The sequence below is a fragment of the Cydia strobilella genome, chromosome Z (assembly GCF_947568885.1).
Source record: "Cydia strobilella chromosome Z, ilCydStro3.1, whole genome shotgun sequence".
Classification (NCBI taxonomy): Eukaryota; Metazoa; Arthropoda; class Insecta; order Lepidoptera; family Tortricidae; genus Cydia; species Cydia strobilella.
Window position 1 is genome coordinate 51,286,117 of NC_086068.1, and position 19,703 is coordinate 51,305,819.

The 19,703-nt window shown below is 35.9% G+C and overlaps 1 protein-coding gene and 1 long non-coding RNA gene across 2 annotated transcripts; both read left to right on the top strand.

Moving 5' to 3' along the window:
* The first annotated feature begins 2,171 nt into the window (after positions 1–2,171).
* Positions 2,172–3,544, top strand: LOC134755012 (uncharacterized). The gene is made up of 2 exons (XR_010129003.1): positions 2,172–2,448; positions 3,377–3,544. It is a non-coding gene; the product is annotated as an uncharacterized LOC134755012 (long non-coding RNA).
* A 3,064-nt stretch (positions 3,545–6,608) lies between these two features.
* LOC134753969 (1-acyl-sn-glycerol-3-phosphate acyltransferase alpha-like) lies at positions 6,609–18,758 on the top strand. Its single transcript, XM_063690009.1, has 5 exons — positions 6,609–6,938; positions 7,942–8,075; positions 9,031–9,212; positions 10,707–10,875; positions 13,385–18,758. Exons 1-5 carry the CDS (start codon positions 6,748–6,750, stop codon positions 13,555–13,557), a joined length of 849 nt encoding a protein of 282 aa, XP_063546079.1. The 5' UTR covers positions 6,609–6,747; the 3' UTR covers positions 13,558–18,758.
* Positions 18,759–19,703: the final 945 nt, after the last annotated feature.

Sequence of the window (19,703 nt, forward strand, 5' to 3'; positions counted from 1 at the left end):
GATAAAAAACCGGTTAATTTAGGCAACCATGGACTGGACCAACTTTTTAATAAGGCAACCTATTACAGTTATAATAATCATATTAGATTATTTTAAACCGAGTCACTCACGTATTATTAAGTCGAATAGCTCGACATGTTTCGGTCCAATTTACGAGGACCGTCTTCACAGAGACACGACACGTCTTCACTGGTCGAGGGCTGGGGAGGGGATGTCGAGCTATTCGACTTAATAATGCGTGAGTGACCCGGTTTAAAATAATCTAATATGTTTGAGTCTCACGGGAGTTTTATAGTTATATTAACTTTCACCTAAAATATAATTATATTATTCATAATATTATAACTTTGTTATAGAATATTAAAGATCTTTAATTGTAATCACACAATTGAAACTGATCATAAATTGTAAATTGTATAATAATTTGTATAAAGTATATTAATTAAGTTAAGTACAGCTTGTTAAGTACCCTATTTCCTAATGGAAGAGCGGGCTCTCCCGTCACAAGTATTGTTTTACTTAATGGGAGACTCCAGCCTTTTATGTAAAGTGTATCATAATGTTAAACCAAAATAAACTATTTGTATTTGTATTTTCAAGCCGCGCTTTTTTTTAATGATTTGTGAATAACAAACTACATAATAAAAATACAATCATAATATAACTTTAAGTTGTCTGAAACTTTCAGCATTATATATTCCACCATACATAGGTACCTATGTTTTGTTGAACAGCGACTTCAGACAGTCTTTAACAAGTTTTCCTGTTAATTTTTTTATTTTATTTTTAACTGGATATTTATAATTATACCCTATTACATACATGGTCCTTTCACAATAGCTAACCTTTCTCTAATTGACTTCAGATTGAGGTGGTTCAAACAATTTTAACTTTTGGTGTATTTGCCTTTATTAGAAAAATGCCTCCCATATAAAAACAACTTTTAGTGCTTAGAGTAGAAAGTCCTGACTACCTCAAGTAGGTAGAAAAGTGTTAAAACAAGTATTTTTTTTGCTAAGATGACATTCTGTTGAGCGTAAAACAACTTGTGAAAATATAAATATAATTGTATTGTAGCAGAAAGCGAGTGAAGATTATCAGAAAACGCAGTTCAACAAAATATAGGTACGGTGGAATATATAATGGTGAAACTCACAGTAAACAACTTAACGTCATATTATGATTGTATTTTTATTGTGTAGCTTGATATCCACAAATCATTAAAAAAAGTGCTGATTGCAAATCCTCATTCCTTCAAAAGTTTTACCATAATCATGTACGAGTATAACCAGATTTTTTCGTGTGCGTACTTTATATATAAAAATAATCTTACTTTTGATATAATACACGATTATGTAAATAACAAAAAAAATGTAAAAAAAAAGTTGTACGTAGGTAAGTTTAGCTAGGCAACCTTTTTGCAATGTGTCAATGTGAATATTATCTACCATTTATTTCTTATCACAAATAAATAACAGATGAGGGTATACATATATTTCTTATAACGTATCATAGACCATAACGCACAAATTATCAGCATACAGTGTATCAGGCAATATGTTACAGTGGTTACAGTCTTATTTAACCAAAGTCCGTACACGGATACAGTATTAATAATTATCAAATTAAATACGTTCGTTTTAAATGTATCGATGTCAACAATTGTTGGTGAACCATAAATAAATAAGCTACGGTGTTTATATTACCTATCAAAAGATGAAGTAAAACAGGGTGAACCACGGGTAAACGCTGCACGTGAACGCTCGTGCGTCCCCCGCTAATGCTGAGGTGTAAACATAAAAGTTTTACGCGTTAGTTTTCTAACTCGTAAAACACAGTAACAGGAAACGACATGAAAGGAAATGTGCTTATCTGTTAATTTTTAGGGTTCCGTACCAAGGGTAAAAACAGGACCTATTACTAAGACTCCGCTGCCGTCTGGCTGTCTGTCCGTCTGTCTGTCACCAGGCTATATCTCATGAACCGTGATAGCTAGACAGTCGAAATTTTTACAGATGATGTATTTCTGTTGCCGCTATAACAACAAATACTAATAAAGTACGGAACCCTCGGTGCGCGAGTCCGACTCGCACTTGGCCGGTTTTTATAATATCTCCAATTTACTCACGGTGCGAACCGTCTTAATATTAGCTTTCTTCTCTTTCAGCGTTACGTAACGCAAATGCAGATTAATCTGCACAGATTAATTAATTCGCGGTGTAAAAATTAATGGCGTGCTTAAATTTTCATCTCGTATTCCCAATTATTCATCATAACCGAGTAAAATGTCAAACATATTGGCCTACTTGACTTGTGCTTGTTTTTTTTTGGCATGTAACGTATTGTCATTGAGTAATTACACTATGAGATATCCCGAACTCTTCAGACATTACGTTAATACTAAATTATCCGAACGAGGGAGAGAAGTGTTCATGGACTTTTCAACTAGTATGTATGAAAAATTTTGACAGGACATTGTTTTTGTTATATTTATTCATTTAATTCCCATCCGATTCTCATGAAATTTTGTGAGCAGGCCGCGTAGCATGTCAATCGCTTACGCTTCGTAGCGATCGAAACGCAACTGTCACTGCAGTCGCACTAATATGGAAGAGTGATAGAGATACCCAAAGCGTTTCATTGTCGTAGCGAAAGCGACTGTCACCTTGGCTAGGTTCGCTGATTAAGAGTCCCAGGCAAGCTCGATTCTCCGTACAAACGTAGCTAACCTCTCATTTTAAAACGACTAGCTAGATTGCTCTAGTTTATATAGCTTCAGATACTATAGTAAAAACACCGGCCAAGTGCGAGTCGGACTCGCGCACCGAGGGTTCCGTACTTTTTAGTATTTGTTGTTATAGCGGCAACAGAAATACATCATCTGTGAAAATTTCAACTGTCTAGCTATGACGGTTCATGAGATACAGCCTGGTGACAGACAGACGGACAGACGGACGGCGGAGTCTTAGTAATAGGGTCCCGTTTTTACCCTTTGGGTACGGAACCCTAAAAAATACAGCGAATTTAAGATTTTCATACAAAGTTGTTTTTTCTCTATTTCGTTTGTTTTATATACTAGAGCTATATAAACTACTTATAGACCTAGATATTACCTCATTTCATTGTCGGTGTAAAGTTTCATTACAATCCAACACGTAGTTTTAAAATGAACTCGGTTTGTATGGGAAGGTGAAATTCGGCCGAGCTTGCCGGGGACTCTTAAATATATTATTTGAACGGATTCAGCTTTCGGAAATTTTTCAAAATGGCTGACCCATACATTAATTCACTTTTAAGTTATGCTAGCGAGGTCTACAGCTCATAGAGCTACTAGTGATTATAACATTATTAGCTATTACCTAATGCTATTTTTCAGCTATATCATGCAAACAAAAGGGCGGCTATTGTGTTTCCAGAGCGAATTGTTTATCAAAGAAAAAAATTTACTTCAGCGGAGCCTGCAACACCGGTGATAAAGTATGTTGCTACGAGGACGAAGGATGGAAATGAAAATTATAAATGTATATTTGCGTTGCTCTGACAAAATCAGCAGTTTGTTGTACCTATCCAGTTTTATTTACTTATCCTTTACAAATAAATATTGGTGTACAGAATTAGATTAAGAGTCACACGAACCCGCCGAAAAAGGCCGTTCCCATACAATCGCAGTTACGCTCTCCTTTTAAACGACATGCTTAAATTACATGAAACTGCATTGAACCTTTAGAGCGTTTTTACATGGTCCGATCCGATATCGGATGTCGGAAGGAAATAAAATGTAAGATATGTGTTTCTCTGTATTTATTATATGCATTTAATAAATCATTATTACTAAAAAACGTTAAATAACGCAAAAAGGAAGGCCAATGGCACTTTCCTGCAGCTGTTTTTGTCATAGGCGCCTTCCGACATCCGATATCGAATCGGGGTCAGCTGTCGGACCGATAATATTTATTTTGTTTGTGTACGTATGTGTAGGCATAATTTTTATTGTAGTGTGCGTGACCGCTAAAGACGGTGCCCGGCCGCACCCGGCGGCCTGACTACGGGGATGAAGGATCCTACATCCGATATCGGATCGGACAATGTGAAAACGCTCTTACGAGTACGTCCTGTTCTGTGGGAAACGGCCTCGTCAACGTATATATATTTTTATACACATTCATATTGCTCTGTAGTAATTGCAGGTAGAATTAGTGTACAGTCAAGGGCAAATATATATATACATTCCCAAAGTTTCAAATATATGTGTACGCTCTTACACTTTAGGCAATAAAGTCGTTTTCACATATTTTTGAGCCACTTATCTGGATCGATATTTTTGCCTTCGACTGTACAGCGTATGGGCTTTATGATGAAACATTTTTGTCGCCAATTGTTTTAATAATGAAGTCTTATTGAAGTTACTACTGAGTTTTAAGTATGCTGGGGTTGTCATCGGTAGTTCCGGTTATAATAATGAGGAAGTCATCTTTGCCCAACGGTGCTCCACTATTCGGTAGTGATTTTAATAAATTCCTTGTGTCGAGTCCAGGATTTAAGTAGGTATCACCTAATACTGAAATAAGATACGTACCTAATACATTGTGCTCATTGATGAGCCAAAATGTGTCATGTTTTTATTTTCGGTACTACTAGATTGTGCTGTTAATGAGGGCTACCGTTTTTGTGCTCACCAATTGGCGCCACTGTAGATGTAGATCCTGAAAAACAGATCTGAAAATTCTTCTATGCTTATTTTTATAAAATCAATACGTTCTAATATACAAAAAGGTATTTTAACGACTAAATGTGTAATTTTTTCAATTTGTTTAATTTTGCATTTATTTTAGTTGGCACTTTATTTAAACCACTAACATTTATTGAGCTATATCTATTGTTTACCATGATTAATCAGATGGACAAAGATGTGAAAATTCCCGATAGAAAAGCTAGAAACCCCCCAAACTTCTATGCATGTTGAAATACCTCCATCTACACTAGCGCCCCTAGCGGCGAAATTAAACGCGGTAGCCCCAATTGCGATGGTGTCCTCCTATTATAAGAATGTGCGAGTAGGGTAGCTGACAATTTATTTTAATGGTATCAGTCGATCAGGTTTGTTTTGAGGATCAAATGTCTGTATGGGACCCATTGTCTTAAAGCAATACAAAAGTCACAAATGATGGTCAAAGTCTGGCATCGCCACTTTACTGAGCAAACGCTCTAACACAAATGGCAACACATCGTGACGTCGGTTACATATCAGATCACCTCTGCTCGATTTACCTATTTTTAAAATACCTACTGCGCGAGTCCGACTCGCACTTGGCCGGTTTTTTATTTATGATTTGTATAAAACCTCAGGAGGTACTACCTTGTCTCGTAATCCGCGTAATCGAAGCCTCCGATTTACCTAGAAATTTACATGGCGCATGATCATATATTTCTGGTCAGGCTTTACCAAGGTCCTGACACTCTTTGATAGAGAAAGATAGTCTATTGCAATTCCTATAAGAGGAAAGAGAAAATAGTGCCATGCTTTGTCCTTATCACCGACCGGGTAGCATCATAGGTAGGAGGTGGTAGGAGGTGATGGCGAAATATCGAAATGTATAAGAGTGAAAGAGAAAAAATCCTATGCTGCCCAAATTTTATATAAATATTCTTTCTCTTACCCCCGGTCGCTCGGTGGCGCGTCTATAACAACTTGTATATACTAATACTATTATATGTATATGGGCTTTACCATATTCGGAACCCACAGATAATTGAGAGTGGCAACACTGTTGTCGGTCGTATTATTCTTTTCTAGCATATACGTCCCTGTCTCTCTCACACGCCCACCCATAGACATAGTATATATACAAGTAGTTATAGACGCGCCACCGAGCGACCGGGGGTAAGAGAAAGAATATTCATATAAAATTTGGGCAGTATAGGATTTTTTCTCTTTCACTCTTATAAATTTCGGTATTTTGCCATCGCCTCCTACCTATGATGCCACCCGGTCGGTGATAAGGACAAAGCATGACACTATTTTCTCTTTCCTCTTATAGGAATCGCATCAAGAATATCTTTCTCTATCAAAGAGTGTCAGGCCCTTGCACCCATCAGTTATAAGGTCCCTCCACACTCGTGCGCGAATCGCGACGCGAAGCCGGGAACGCGAGTGTGGAGTCTACTTCGCTAATCAGGGAAATCGACTCCACACTCGCGTTTACGGCTTCGCGCCGCGTAGTCTGGAGCGCCCTTTAGGAAAATTTCGAAAATTAAGCGTGTTTTTTTCTGTCTACTCTGTGGTATGAGACGATTGATATAAAGGCCTATCCAGACAAGGACAATTTTTCGCCAATCTGATTAAAGATTAAATTGTCCGATCAAATCAAACCGGGCGGACTCAAACGCCAATTTGGCCACTTTCACTAATTTTAAATTGGTATTATTGCGTCCGTACCCCATTTTATCGGCAATATCGGTCATAATCTACGCTCGAATTCAGCGAGCCAAATTGGCGTTTGAGTCCGCACGGCCTAATGACAATTTAATCAGATTGGCGAAAAATTGTCCTCCTCTGGGTTACCCTTAACTCATTGACTCAGAGTAGCTCGCCTGCTCGGTAAGTCAAGATACCGCTTGCCCGCTTGTATTGGTACAAACAGTGAAATTAAACTCATGGGCATTAGTCATACATTTATATTGTCACAGTAAACTAATTTTGGATAACACTGTACCTAGAGTTCGAAACGAGGAAAGAAAAATATCAACATGTGGGATATAGCGATTTATTTATTTATAATAAGTACGGTGGCTTATGTCCTTAAAGAATTGCTCTCTGAGACTCCTAATTTCGTGAAGTTCAAATTGAAATTTCTTATTTACTACGTATGGACCTCCACCATATCGTTAATGTTGATGCCATTCTTCATGTTAGACCCGAAGAACGTGAAAAATATCTTGTGAGTATGATCTTGTATGTATCTTCTAATTACGAAAACTGCAATGAATATCAACTTAAATAGTGCATTCATGAGAGAAAGTAATCAAAGTTGGCATTGATTTGCACCATATGCATGCGAGTTCCGGTAAATAAACTCCCAGTACTAAACGGAACCCATAAATACCTGGGAAAAAACTGATGATCATATTTTGCATTTTCAATACACTGCCATCCATGTGATGTTATACAATTAAATTAAATTAAGCAAACATAAAATCATATTTGCAAGTAAGTTACATAATCGAATATGAGAACAAAGAATGAGCAGAATATGAAAACTTGGGTTAATTTTTGAGAAAAAATTGGTTACTTTGTTTTCATCATGTACCCATTTAATTTCGGTGTAGCAAACATCCACCTCCCCGAGCGAGCTGTGGCAAAATACCAGGACAGTGCTACGAGGATGATTTTGTTGATATTTCATGTTATTATAACCTATTTTATGGCATACGGTTAGATTGAGTGCTTGGAATACTACTTTCAAGCAACATTTTAAGTGGCAGTTGGCTGCCATTTACCTGCCACTTAAAAGGTTACATAGACTAATTCTTGTGCTATCTTTAAGTTTCTAATTATGTTATGATATACTTAATTCATTTTAACCAAACTTGATTCCTTTCATGAAACATTAAATCTAATTAAAATGGTGCTGGCTTGAACCTATTAACCACCATGGTCTGGTCAAAGTAATGAAAAATTTATGAGCATTATATAAAATATTTTTAGGTTAAGGTAATTTTATTGCTTAATGATAATAATGCTGATGCTGGAAATTATACTTATTTATTAATATAAATATGGTTATCATTTAAGGCAAGAAGGTTCACTTCAAGAAAGTTGACAATAATATATGATGATTATAATAATTATATTTCCAGAATTATTTCATTTTTTAAAATTATTCCAAAGTACTTTCCACTTCCCCATACCCGTTTCCACCTAACAACTTACTAATGTTTTAGATTTTCTGTTGCAATTATTAAACACATAACAAAAGTAATTGAAATTAAGTGGCACCTAAGAAATGGGAAAGTGTTGGCAGAGGATCGTGGAGCGGTGATAGTGTCTAATCATCAGTCAACTATTGATGTCCTAGGTAAACCTCGATGCTTTATTAATTACTCATTTTGCCTCTGTACATTATTTACAGCATTGCACACACATTCATTTATTGTCACTTGCCCTGGTGTTAGTTGGTCTGTTAAATTTAATCCACTTCCTGGTGGTGGTGATTGAGGTGAAAGGCACACTGACATACAGATACGCAAGGTGCGGAAAGTTTCCAGAGCAGGAAAAAAAGTCCGAATTTTCATTAAAATTTCACAGGAAGTAGGGGAAAACTTTCGTTTTGGGAATGGAAAAAGTCGATCCACATACAAAAAATATGAGAATATTTTGATGAAAATTTTGCTATTGTGGAAACTTTCTGATGTGCACACTGACATAACTTTGGTGCCAGCAATGTAATAGGGAACACTCAATTTTTTGTCCTGATTTGCTCCAAAATGGGAACCACAATGTTCCGAAAACCCTGCAACTATTTTGGGCTAAAACTACGAGGAAGCTGTCTAAAAAATCCTATCTGAGTGTATAAGGTTGATGTATAGTTAAGGACTACTAAACTTTTTTAACTATGTATGTGTTTCTATTTTATGCCTTTTTAAACAGCCATGAAATAGAAACATATAGTTAGGTATGAGAAGACATTTAATAAAATAAATTATTAAACTATGTCTATTCATACGAGTACCTAACCATATGACGCTTGATCAGTCTTAAAAGAAACCCCCTGATTCATAAAACTTTACAGGCCTAATTTAGTTAAATTATGTTTTACCCTTTCTTACAAATACATAAGTCAGAATGACAGATAAAGACAAACGGTTCATATCTAATTCAGGCCAGTAACACGTTTATGAATAACGCCATAAGTATATAAACTTCTTATAACTCTTCTTTTTGTTAACCATAAGTATAGTAAGTGTAATTGTGCCCTAAAAGTTCCTACTACCTACCAACACATATTAACGTGTTCTTGCTAAATTTTTCAGGCATGTTCAACATTTGGCATGTAGCTGACAAAGTTGCAGCAGTGGCCCGTAAAGAGTTATTTTATGTGTGGCCCTTCGGCTTGGCAGCATATCTGTGCGGGGTGGTGTTTATTGACAGGAACAACCCAAAAGATGCTTACAAAACACTCCAAGTGACATCTGATATTATGATCAAAAATAAGGTGAGCATGTAGGTTTATAAAATATAAGAATAAAGCTAACCTGAGTTTAAAGCGAATTGAAAGTCTTTCTTTAAAATCATACCTCAACCAATAACTCGGTTTTTCTAGGAAGCAGATTATTACCATTTTATACGCAGTACCTGTAGGTATTTATTCTTTCCCATGGACAGAAGGTAAAAAAGCTCAACATAAAAAAAATTAGTCCACACCGACTTAACCAGAACAAAATGTGGGAGTATTAAAATAATTATAAATTATTTAAATAGGTTTAAAAAAAGTATGTATATACTTCTTTAAATGTGAGAGTATTAAAATAATTATAAATTATTTAAATAAGTTTCAAAAAGTTATACTTTATTCCCAGACACGTCTTAAAATTCGCAACAGTGTAGTGTTAAGCCCGGTTCACATTTGTCTGTTGTGTCGTGACGCATATCGGTTTCATACATTTAATATTATAGTTGCGTTCACATTTGTCTGATGCACGCTGCGTCAGACAAATGTGGCTTTACAGGCATTTATTATTCTGACCTTCAATCTACATACCTACATTGATTGACTGTAGTCATCAGCAAAACACGCCATTCGAATCGCAAATGACACATCGCCGCGTGTACACTTGTTTCTATTTGTAGCATTGACTTACTACCTACCTACCTACCTACATTACTAGTGGGTCAGTTCGTTGGTGTCAAGATAAATTTTGTGGCACCAACTCGGTTTAGTCGTCGGCGATAGACGATAGTGCCGGCCGTCAAGGTTGCGCTTGAATAGGTACATAGGATAACCAAGAACCGCCACTCATGAATAAAAGCGCAACTAACTTCCGTTGGCAACATTGATTGATCCATTAAGGGGTTAACTGGAAGAGAATGCCTTCTGGCATTAAGTTCGCCTTTTGTACAATTTTACTGTACAATAAAGTTTAAGTAAATGAATTGATTATTATTACATATAACTATTGGAGCCCTTGAAAGCAAAAACTATGTTAAATTTACAGTTCGAGTCCCGCAGCGAACCGATGCCCTCACCTTGACCCACAATTCTTACAAGAAATAGTATTTAATTCCTAGTTCCAGTCCGAACCATCTCTTTGTTACTCCCATTGTACTGTAATAGGGGCCGGTTTCCGCAACTCGACGACTAGCGCCTATTTTGCGTGAAAGGGGATAGTCTAACTAGTCCAGCAATCGCATTTTACTATATAATGTACCAACCTACTTATTTTGAATTAAAATATTGTTTTCTTTGTTATATAATGTTTTGCTTATTTACAATAAAAACCGTAGATCGTAGAAGATAAATAAATCGGTAACATTTTGTTTCACGAAAGTAGCGGTTCTGCTTGGTAACGAACATGTGTTCTCTGATCGCGCTCGCGTTGTACGCACGAGTCCTATAGATGGCGCTTGTTTCACTAATGTGCGCTGGTGTGCCAAATGTTCTGACGTGATTGATGGCCCTATTTTTACTTTTGAATTCTTTGATTTATAGACGAAAATATGGCTGTTTCCCGAAGGCACCAGGAATAAGGACTTCACTAGCTTGCTGCCGTTCAAGAAGGGAGCGTTTAATATAGCCGTGGCTGCGCAAGTGCCCATCATCCCCGTCATATTCTCGCCATACTATTTCATCAACAGGCCGAAGTACATTTTCAACAAAGGTAAAAACATCCCTATCACTATCAGTATCCTGTTATAATAAGGTAAGGTAAATTACACTCTTTTGTCGTTTGTCTTCAAACTCTTGCGTTTGTAAACATACCTACTCCATTACAGGAGGTCAACAGTCTTTCCGACTGTTTGGCCGACGTACATATACAATTCCAAGAGTTCTTGCCCTATGATAATCAATCTTACCAACAAAATTTTATATGCCGTCCGACCTATGTATGGAAATATCAAGAAAGTTTATTACCATTTTGTCCGTGAAAAATTGCCTTAAGGCTTAAACTATAAGGAAATTTTGATTTCATTTGTGCTATTTTCTATAAAAAGGGACCTTATTGTCGATGGCGCTTACGCCATTATTAACGATGCTCCGATATAAATACAATGCCGCTCGATGCTGTGGGGCGTAAGCGCCATCGACAATAAGGTCCCATTTCGTAAAAAATGCCCCATTTTATTTATGATATCGAGTTTCTACTTACATACTTAAGTAGGTACCTTAAATTCGTAAGTTACAGCCACTATTTTCTATACAAATATATGTGTTATAAAAATAAACATGTGTCGAAAATGATGATTACCAAATTACCATGTTCTGGATTATGTACTCGGCGCTCCACCGCCGTATTTATGTATGTGTGGACGTCATGTGCAGCTAGTTAGAAGGTTTTCCCTGGTCCCTGGTGACTGCGATATATGTACCGCTATTGTATTGAATGTTGCCCGCCGCTTGCGAAAACGTGTTATTGTCGATGTCTTGTTTCATTGCTAATATATTATATTATATTATTGTAGGGCCATAACGTTATACCTTATTTAGAAAACAATGTGAGCGAATGTGACATTCATTATCAAAATTGCATTTTATTTATGACATTAAACCTATGTTGTTGAGTACCTAAGTAGAATAATTATGAGGTATTTGCTGATAAATTCCTTAGGTAATATCATTATGTTAATAAAAGTGTCATAAAAGTGTTTGTATGCGATCTGCATTTCAACATGCATAACAAACTGATCCAATTAAGAATGCCATCAAACATTTTTTTGCCTTAGTATTGTAGTTTTACTGAAACTACACACACTTATAAAACCTGTGCCTTGAATGATAAACCATTGTCGAGATTTTTGAACACTAGGTACATCGTTATGCATTCGTGGTACAGGCTGTATACAGTACTGCCGCCAGCAAGGGCCTGACACTCTTTGATAGAGAAAGATAGTCTTATTGCGATTCCTATAAGAGGAAAGAGAAAATAGTGCCATGCTTTGTCCTTATCACCGACCGGGTTTTTTTTTCATGGTCGGGTTATGGCAGCATAGGTAGGAGGCGATTTCGAAATACCGAAATTTATAAGAGTGAAAGAGAAAAAGGATTATGCTGCCATACATTAACCTGTCAATACATGAATATGTCTTTCTCTTACCCCTGGTCGTTCGGTTTCAGATCTATAACTACTATACTATACTATGTTTATGGCCGCCAGTAGGTATACAAGTCATATTAAAATGACACGCGTGTCATTATTCAATTAAAACGACTGGCCTTGCGCGATTGTCATTTTCATAAAATAGCTTTAAAGATTGTTCCGAAAATAAATAAAATAGCTAACGGACAGTGGCGTTGTTAGCGACAGTCAGTTAGTGAAACTGAAAACAACAAATTTTGATACAGGTTTAAACTACATAAGGGGCGGTTTTGGCCGAGATGGGTCACAAGTAGAAATTTAACTCTAATACCCTTAAGAAGAAAGTGGACGACCGCGCGCGACTGTTTCCCCATACAAACGTAGTCCCCATTTTCCAATATCCAATAGAAAATATTCTTACACGATTTGATGTAAGTATGTTAATCACAGCTATTAAGCCCCTTCGTTTGATTTTTTTCGATTATTTAATTATTTTTAGAGTTAGGGTTTGGGGTCTCCCAAAAAAATGTATGGAGCTCTCAATTAAAAAATATTTACACTCGTAACACCTATATAACAGTTTAAAAAAATCTAAAAAAAAACAAACGAAGGGGTATAGCTATGGTTATTATACATTAAATTGTGCAAAAATATTCTCCTTAATGTCTATATCCAGAGAGGAAATAGGGACTACGTTTGAATGAAGAAGCTATCATCCACTATACTCTTAACTTTCGTGAGCAAAAAAGACAATTTAAATAGCCTATGTAACCCCTGAAAGCGTTTTCCAAAGACAAAAGACTGGATTGATTTATGTATTGTTTTATGGACTCTAGAGGAAACAGAATGCGTCCACAGTGCGCCAATAATATAAGGCGGTCTTAACATTGGATGCGGATTCGCACGCCGCTCCAGTGTACGAACGAGATATCACTACATATGGCGCTGTCTTATTCACACACCGGAACGCAGTGCAGATCCGCATCAGTGTGATAACCGAGTAAGTTTAGCGACTGCAACAATAGTCCCACTGCATACCAAATCCGGCTTGCCTCGATTAGTATCAATGACACGTAGTGATATCACGTTTCAGGTCACGTCATAATACAGTGCCTGGAAGCGGTGCCCACGGCCGGGCTGACCATGGACGACGTGCCGGAGCTCATCGAGCGAGTGCGAGGCATCATGGAGGCCACCTACAAGGAACTCTCCAAGGAGGTGATCAGCGTTTTGCCGCCCGACTACCCGCTCTATACTCAAAATTGAAGCCGACTACCTCATAATGACCAGTATTATATGACTATGTTTGATTCGTAGATTTCTGAAAGCAAGCACTGCCACTGCAATGTCCGTTATCCTTAATTCGCTATTGCCACTTTTATTAATAGCGTATATGTATTTTTTTCACTACGTACGCATTAGTAAATTTATACTACTTCTTATATTAGCTTTAAGCTGCCGCACAAAGGAAATGTGACAATAGGGTATTTGACTGTATTTAATATAAAAAAAATTACACTATGCAAGAAATAAAGCACCAGAAGATTAATAGAGAAACGTAGACAGCAGTTATATTTAAACACGATTTCTATTTTAAAACCCGTAATAAAACTATAAACAGTAGGTAATTTGATCGTGACGTCACATGCTAGCGTTCCATATAAATTCCATAGTAGCAAATCGTTTTGACAGTTCGAAAAAAGAAACTGATTAGACTAGTAGTCAAATACCCTATATTGTACAGAGCGTGCACTCCGGTAATAGTAACAACTTGGCCATAATTAGCTCCATGCATGAATTTATTTTTATTTTTGGATTCATAATTTATATCGTTGGAACACCGGAAATGATAAAAATACTTTTGTAAACTTTAACATTATTTTATTAAAAAATATTTAAAATGTTGAAAATATTGAGCGGTTGAAACGCTCATAATTTTTGGCGCGAATTCGACAGAGCGTGATGACGTCACACGTTGGGCGGCCCAACTGATGTTTGCTACTAATGACACTAATCTGTCGAACGCGTGACGTCACGTGGCGTTTCGAGCGTTTCGCTCACTAGCTTTTCGCGGGCAAATTTTTGTACTTTTTATTTATAATTTTAAGTAATGAAATGGTAATTTAAAAACGGAAATGCATTTGTAACATGATATAACGGTAACAAACATCCGAATAAAACATATTTCGTTCAAATATAAACTTCATGCATGAGGCTAATTATTAATAGTCGTGTTTCTAAAAGTGTTCTTCAAGAACTATAAATACCACCAACGCCTACAAACATATCCCTTGTCTTCGGATATCTATGGATCAATTCAATGGACTTAGCTCAGACTTGACGTCAGAGCTTGACTGTTTAATTTAGTAATACTTGATGGAGTTAACTTCGAATAGTGTACATATGTTTTAGTTATTTAGGATTTTCGCTCATTGTTTTAACCCTTTTAACGCCACAACTATTTTATATAACACTCTACGGAGGTTGATAAAGGTAAAAAACTTAGCTAAAGCCCCTTTTGCTTGTGTGAGTAATGTGTATTGATAGACGTTCCATATTTGAAATTTGTAATATGACGTAAGGTTTGCAGATTCATTATTTATTTCGCTGAAGTTTAATGAACAAACCTCGTTATGTCATTGTTGTTGTTCATTGAAAATTAGGGTTGGCAAAAATACGTCCCCTAAATTCGCCTTTAGTACATAACTTCGCCGCAACTAACATTACATCATAATTTCAGTATACCTAACTTGTATCATGGCCGTTTAGTACTTAATTCAACACATAAGATTTAGTCAATAAAATAACTAGGCGAAGTTGGGGACGGGTGGAGAAGTCAGATTATTTTAAAATTATTGTTTCTTTTACTTTAAAACTCATTTTACGCAGCTCTATTCATTTATTGTGAATCCACTGAATATATTTTTCTTGGTAAAATTATTAATTTTATATTTTACTTTATTAACGAAGTTGGGCACCCGTTAGTGAAGTTAGTGTTCCCTTCGGCATGTCTATCAAAACTATCTAGTTTTGCCAACCTCATGCTTTATGTTCACATAATTTGCATTTTTGTAAACTGTACACAACTACATGCAAGAGGGGCGTCAGCTAACTTTTTTACCAATATTAAACGGTAAGTGTGCGCGTCTGCGGACGTCTTTGGCGTTAAAAGGGTTAACGGGACTGAATCACGTATATGTATACGCGGTTTAACCCCTTTAATTTAAAATAACACTTATCTTGCTTCTGAATGGATTGTGTTAAGTGTCTTACCTAAATATTAAACAGTATTACAAATGTAACCTGTATGTACAACTAAACGACGCCGACTAACAGATGCTAGAAATTTATGTCTTTGTTTTCTAATCAGCTAGCTCAACCATTAACGTGAAGCCAAAGAAGTGCATTGCTTGTATACATTTTCCATGGTCTCCAATTTCCAGTACGAGATTATACTAATAAGTACTATACTGAGTAAATATAATTCAAGAACGTCAGCGCCTTAATGCCCAAAACGAGCTATTGAATGATCGGCATTCATGTGACTGCATAAGCGCTAACTACATTTGAGAATTGGCTGTGTTATATTTTATTTTCTAGTCAAAAGATAAATTCTAACCATATTTGGCTGTAAAACTTCTTCAACGCATTTTATGGCAATTCACCAAATAGTTCAATGGAACCGGCCATTATCGTTCTTTAAATAAGTTTAGTAATAACAGTATTTTTACTTTACTTTATTGTTTTTGGAAGTAAACTCTTTTTTGTCAAAGGGTGGTATTCCACATTTATTAAAACAAAATGTGAGACGCCAATACACATTGGGCAAAGATCTAGGACAATAGAATGCAACCCTTAAAGAAAGCAGTTTTTTTTTGGGAAGTCATCTTAATTACCTAGTGAAATGATGTGGCCAACCGATCATTTTCATAAAATGATTGCCACATCATGAAATCATCGATCGAAATATCTGGCCACCACATATACTTATGTATAAGACAGCTTTGACCAACATCAAAAATGAAGGCATTTTATACTTGTATTATTAACATATATAACTGTGACTGTATCTTGATGTTAGTCTTTTTAAATCTGTTTGTAGGTATTAATAAAGTTGAAAGTATTCATAATACCTATTTTCGTAATTTATATTTAATCTAACCAATTTTATGGTCAGTAACATTGTTCGTATATAGTATTACTGTTACATACTTGATGTATTTTTATATGTAATGAAACTCTTCGAAAATAAGCAAATAAAGTAGTTTTACTACTTTAAAACGATTTAAGTTCCATTTAATTAAGCTTTAGAAATATATTTCGAATTTTATATTACTACATTTACTTACCTACTACTAAGTTGTAACTCATCGAACACTAGCACTTTTGTTGGTTATATTGAGATTAAAATCGTGCCATTTTATTTGATATTTTAATGCGTTTTGTCACTAAACTCATTTAAACCCTAAATATGTAATAATATAAGTGGATTGTCCATTAACGTATGCCTAATCTAATGATGCTAACGGAATTCTGTGCCGCAATTTCAATACATATTTCATCGGCACACCTATGTTTCTTATTTAAGGTAAAGCTGGAGCCTTCATCTGTTATTTATTGTCTATTATCTAACAGTACAACTTAAGATAACTGCCCTAGGTAACGTCTAATTACCTACCTACTTATATATATATTATTGGCGAGACTTGTGCCTCGTGTAGGATGAGATATTTAACAAATTGACTTTTAAATCGGTTTAATTGACCTGCAGGTCAGCTCATAAAGTATTAATACGTGTAACGAAACGAATGATCTCGAGTTCTTAATTGAGATAAAATGGATGAACATTGATGTATAATAGGCCCGTATTATTATTAACCAATTACATTTCTCTATGCTATTGGGACCGTGCACGATGGCAGCGCCGCCTAGCGTTCGAAGCAAGATAGGCGCTGTCAAATAATGAACGCAACAAAATAAGATTATTCCTAATAGGTAAATATTTACTATAATGCACTGAATAATGTGCGAAATCTTCTCATTTTTAATGTTAAGTAAAGCAAAAACCATCTGTGTATTTTATATTATTAGGTCAATTTTCTTCGTTGTTGTTTCGTTACCAATTCCATGAAAAAAATTATGTTTCATTATGTTTTGATGGCCTACTTCGTGGGGGATACGTATGATGCTTGTAAGTATTAAACTTATATTCAACCGCTTAACACAATGTCTGTTGTGACAGACGACAGACAACCCTACGTGCCAAAAGTATGCTTTTGACGGGCTTTCAATAACTGTCATTATAACTAATATTACAATCACCTAATGTTGGTACACTGTTAGCCATACTATTTTATTACGATCCAAGCAAAAATCTGTGTTGACATAGACTAGACAAAATGTTTAGCCGTTACGTTGTTAAGTCTGGAATAATGCTATATGATATAAAAGGCTTATTTCTAGCACAGCGTTTAAAATATATAAAAGTATATGATATAAAAGGCTTATTTCTAGCACAGCGTTAAAAATATATAAAATTTACTATTACTGTTTCGTCCAGTATTATTGCAGTTTGCTGCATCTTCAACAGCTATCGTGACCCATTTTTATCGTAAGTATAATTTTAAAGCTATAAACGTAAACAAAATAATACACATTTTTGGCCACATCAAGCGCTGCGATCGTTACCGCTTCCCCCACCACCCGCTTTGCACGGAGCGAATTGATGTTTTATGTATTGTTTATGCACGACTCCCGCACACCGGGTCGAACCAAATGGAATCCTACGCATCATATTAAGTCCCCGGCAAGCTCGGCCGAATTGCACCTTCCAATACAAACGTAGTTCCGCTCTCATTTTAAAACTACGTGTTGGATTGTAATGAAACTTTGCACATATACTGACATGAGGTATATCTAGGTCTGAAATTAGTTTGTATAGCTCCAGTTTATAAAACAAACGAAACAGAGCAAAAACAAATTTTGTATGAAAAACTTAAATTCGCTGTATTTTTTTAACTATGGTATCTGAAGCTACATAAACTAATTACAGGCATAAATATACCTTATCCTATTGTAAGTACAAAGTTTCAGCAATCTAGCTAGTCGTTTTAAAATGAGAGCGGAACTACGTTTGTATGGAGAACCGAGCTTGCCGGAGACCCTTAAGAGCCGCGTCCGTAAAGAATCAAGTCTCTGGCTATGTAATTTCCTTATAACTGTAGTAACTACTGAGTTTTCTCCAACATTAGTAATATACCCGGCAGTCGGGGATCGTACATTAAATACGAAGGTGAACAACTAATTTGTTTAACATATTGCTGATTTTGTAGTACCTAATGTTTTATGATAATCGAAAAATACTATCGCACCAAGTATTTTACCCACTAAGTCAGGAGTTGCGTTACAGGTTCCTAAATATCAATAAGTAATGTTTATGTGCATTAAAATAACCTACGTTCGTAGGCTACGAACTAAGGCGTAGCCGATTAGGTGGTTTATCCGCTTTATAGCGAAAAGCACCTGTTCTACGAACTGAGAACTCACCTAGCGGGGCGCTGGCAGTGAATGTGTTAATTAAGGGATCCCTTTGTTTGACATAATTATTGAAAGTCATAATGTAATGATTGTCAAATTATCATTAGTCATAATTCTGAAACCGTTAACTTTTCAGGATTTTCGTAAGCTTATCCTATAGATAGGTTAGGTATGTTTTATGGCAATCCTGAAAAGTTACGCGTTTCTGAGAAAAACCAAATTCTGACTAACGAAAATGTGGACAAACAATACATTATGACTTAAAACTTTATGGGAAACAATAGAGACCCGTTAATTAAATATTGTATTATACGAAAGTATGTATGTATTTATCCACCTGCCGTACTAAGTTCCATTTGCCGAGAATGACACAATTTACTTTTCACATCACCTATTCGAAAAAGTGCTTTTTCTTCCTGCTAGGGGGGATCAAAGTAGCACTTTTCTGTTCTAGGACATGTTTTTTTTTTTTTTTTGTATACAATTTTTTAGGTTAATTAATATATCGGAACATAACAATTTCCTCATAGGTGATGTGAAAAACAGTATGTGTCAGATGGTAGCAAAATTATTTCCACCTTGGGCGTTAACACTTGAATCCCCCACTACGCTCAGGATTCAATGTACGCCCTCGCCGTAAATATGTCATTTTGCTCCCTTGTGACACAATCTACTATTTGTTGTTGTACCTACCTATATTAATGCAAACATGAAAATGGTCAAGATCAAACTATAGATACAGTTAACGCGGGCTGGTGGACAATTCCAATATTGACACGATATTTACCACGAATTTGAATTTAGTATTTTGTATGCTCTTTCTTCTGTGGAGTCTGCAACGGATATTTCTCACAGTGGTATCGATGAATGGAATT

Excerpts from the sequence above, each read along its gene's own strand:
- LOC134753969 (XM_063690009.1), top strand. The coding sequence starts at position 6,748 with ATGTGGGATATAGCGATTTATTTATTTATAATAAGTACGGTGGCTTAT. Across the intron at positions 6,939-7,941 it reads AAGAACGTGAAAAATATCTT|ATTTTCTGTTGCAATTATTA; the intron begins GTGAGTATGATC and ends CTAATGTTTTAG. Across the intron at positions 9,213-10,706 it reads ATATTATGATCAAAAATAAG|ACGAAAATATGGCTGTTTCC; the intron begins GTGAGCATGTAG and ends TTTGATTTATAG.